The sequence below is a fragment of the Penaeus japonicus genome, unplaced genomic scaffold (assembly GCF_977035675.1).
Source record: "Penaeus japonicus unplaced genomic scaffold, GWHDUDI00000001_assembly GWHDUDI00000035, whole genome shotgun sequence".
Lineage (NCBI taxonomy): Eukaryota > Metazoa > Arthropoda > Malacostraca > Decapoda > Penaeidae > Penaeus > Penaeus japonicus.
Genome location: NW_028234437.1, coordinates 9974523 through 9977022, shown reverse-complemented (window position 1 = coordinate 9977022; position 2500 = coordinate 9974523). Strand labels below are relative to the sequence as shown.

Here is a 2500-nt window from a genome sequence, read left to right as displayed (position 1 = left end):
ATTTGGAAATTACAACATTCCTTCTCTTCCATCGTGTGGTCCAGTCAGCTGAGTGGAGTGAGCTGTGGTGTGGAGGTGACCCAGAGGAAGGTTTTGGACCAGGGTGCGGCAACAGCCCCTCCACCCTCACTCCAACCTATACCTCCACCCCCACCACCCTCCCGCCATCCCCACAGCCACCACCCCCCACCCCCCACACCCCTACCGTACCAGATTTACCTGAGGATACACTGGCCATGCCACACCTGCCGCGGGGAGGACTCCAGAACTCCTGGGGCAGTGTCACTGGCAAGGACCCCAGGAAGGACTCGGGTATCAGAAGTAGACGGTCAAGCATTCAGGCTCAGGTAGGTAGGGAGGTAGAGGAGTCTGTCTGTCTTCTTCTTCCCAACCTCATTTTACCCATCTCCTGCTCAGTAGAAATGGAACTTCTTGTTATAGATATTAGAGTTATATCTGTCTAGACTTGAATTTGATATATCATAACATAAGTTTGCCTTGTTACCATCTATGGATTAATCTTTCTCTTTTTCATCACAGATATTTGCAATTAATGGTATGAGTCCAGGAGACTTGCTAACACATCGGGTCAGTGGTTATTACACCTCCAGTCAGTCCTCTGTTGCTGAAAATAAATTAGGTAAGTAAGATGAGAACGTCATAGCTATTATAAGGAATAGTCAATCTGATATCACATTGAAGAGGATATAGAACTAAATCCTTTTTGCAAAACCCTCAACCCCTTCTCTTTTGCCACAGCTGACATGGGGGAAAGCGTAAGCGGAGCCGAGCCGAGTAGCATCCCCCTCAACGAGAGTCTAACTCGCTTCCACCAGCTTAGGAAACAGTCAGATTTGGAACTGATCAAGTGTGTCCAACGTGACACCAACCACCGGCAGTACATCCTAGCTCCGCCCCTCTCTCAGCTTACCCTATTCTTTGTCGACGAAGAGCTTGAGAAACAGTACCGGCAACAGACCCACCAGCCGAGGCATGACTCTCCCCCTACCCTAGCGTCTAGCCACTTCAATACCTATTTTGATATATTGGTTAGTGTACTAGTTTATATTGTTGTCAGCTTCTCCCTCTTTGTTTTGTTTCCTTATTCACAAAGCTGGCTTATCCTCTGTTTGCTGTCCACATGTTGGCATCTGCTCCTGTTGGTCGTGTGCTCACCACAGGTCGTGCGTGGTGAGAACTATGTCTCGTCCTCGTCTCGAACCTATAGCTTGTACAGCAAATTGACTCGGTGGCGCCCGTGGCATGCATGCGGAGCGTCCCTCATCTGTCTCCCTCTTGCAGCCGTCTTCTCAAACTTCTCCTGTGAATCAATGTGGGGGAGCAGTGATAAGTACTCAATGAAGTTCTTCTGCTACTTGGCCTTTGTAGCAACGATACACCTCTGTAACTTCACACAACTGAATTGTTGGATGAAAAATATTCTAGCAACCATTGGGACAGTAGTTTTGTTGGTCCTGATAGAGCCTTCCTTTTGTAGGGCAGAACAAATTAATGGGAATTTCACCATCAACAATGAAAATATTACAGCACCAGAAAACGAGGATTACAAAAGCAGTATCGAATACCGAGAGGAAGTAATGGCAGCCGTATTACTCCTTGTGCTGGTTTGGTTCCTCAACCGAGAGTTTGAGATCAGCTACAGGCTAAGTTTCCATGGATCGGTAATGGCCATGAAGGATAAGGTTAGAGTGCAGACAATGAAGGACCAGGCAGAGTGGCTGCTGCACAACATCATCCCAAGACATGTGGCCGATTCCATTAAGACCACTGCCAAGTACTCTGAGAACCACAGGGATGTAGCCGTCATGTTCGCATCCATCGTAAACTTCAATGAGCTATATGACGAGGACTACCTCGGGGGGAAAGAATACCTCCGGGTCCTCAATGAACTAGTCGCAGACATGGATGAGCTCCTCTCTCGAGAGGAGTTCAAGAACATTGAGAAGATCAAGACCATAGGCAGCACTTACATGGCTGCAGCAGGGTTGGATGCTAAAGTCAGAGCTGAGAATACAGATGCCCATCAACATATATTTGAATTGGTGGAGTTTGCCCTTGCAATGCAGAAGGTTATTGATGACTTCAATCAGGATCTGATTGAGTTCAACCTGATCCTGCGCATTGGCCTCAACTTTGGGGATGTGACAGCTGGTGTCATAGGCACCACCAAATTATATTATGATATTTGGGGGGATGCTGTTAACATCGCCTCGAGAATGGACTCGACTGGGGTACCAGGACGCATACAAGTAAGCGGTGCATGTGCTGCCATCCTCAACAGGCGCTATGAACTGGAACGCCGTGGACCAGTCTTTGTGAAGGGGAAGGACAACATGGATGTTTATTTGCTCAAGGGGAGGAAGGACGACACATGAAGGGAGTAGGAAAAGGATTCAAGGTTTTGGCTTCGTCAAGACAAGTTTACTGATTCAGAGTATCTTGCTGAATGTCTTCAGTGCATTAGGTTAACATTTCATGG

At 47.5% G+C, this 2500-nt stretch overlaps 1 protein-coding gene across 1 annotated transcript in view; it reads left to right on the top strand.

Moving 5' to 3' along the window:
• Ac13E (Adenylyl cyclase 13E) overlaps positions 1-2500 on the top strand; it is a 24408-nt gene that overhangs the window by 14338 nt on the left and 7570 nt on the right. The window contains exons 13-16 of the mRNA XM_086531263.1: positions 45-347; positions 541-640; positions 760-2393; positions 2478-2500. The exon at positions 2478-2500 is cut by the window's right edge and continues 113 nt beyond it. Coding sequence (XP_086387389.1) covers positions 45-347; positions 541-640; positions 760-2393; positions 2478-2500 — 2060 coding nt within the window. The remainder of the gene's footprint in view (positions 1-44; positions 348-540; positions 641-759; positions 2394-2477) is intronic.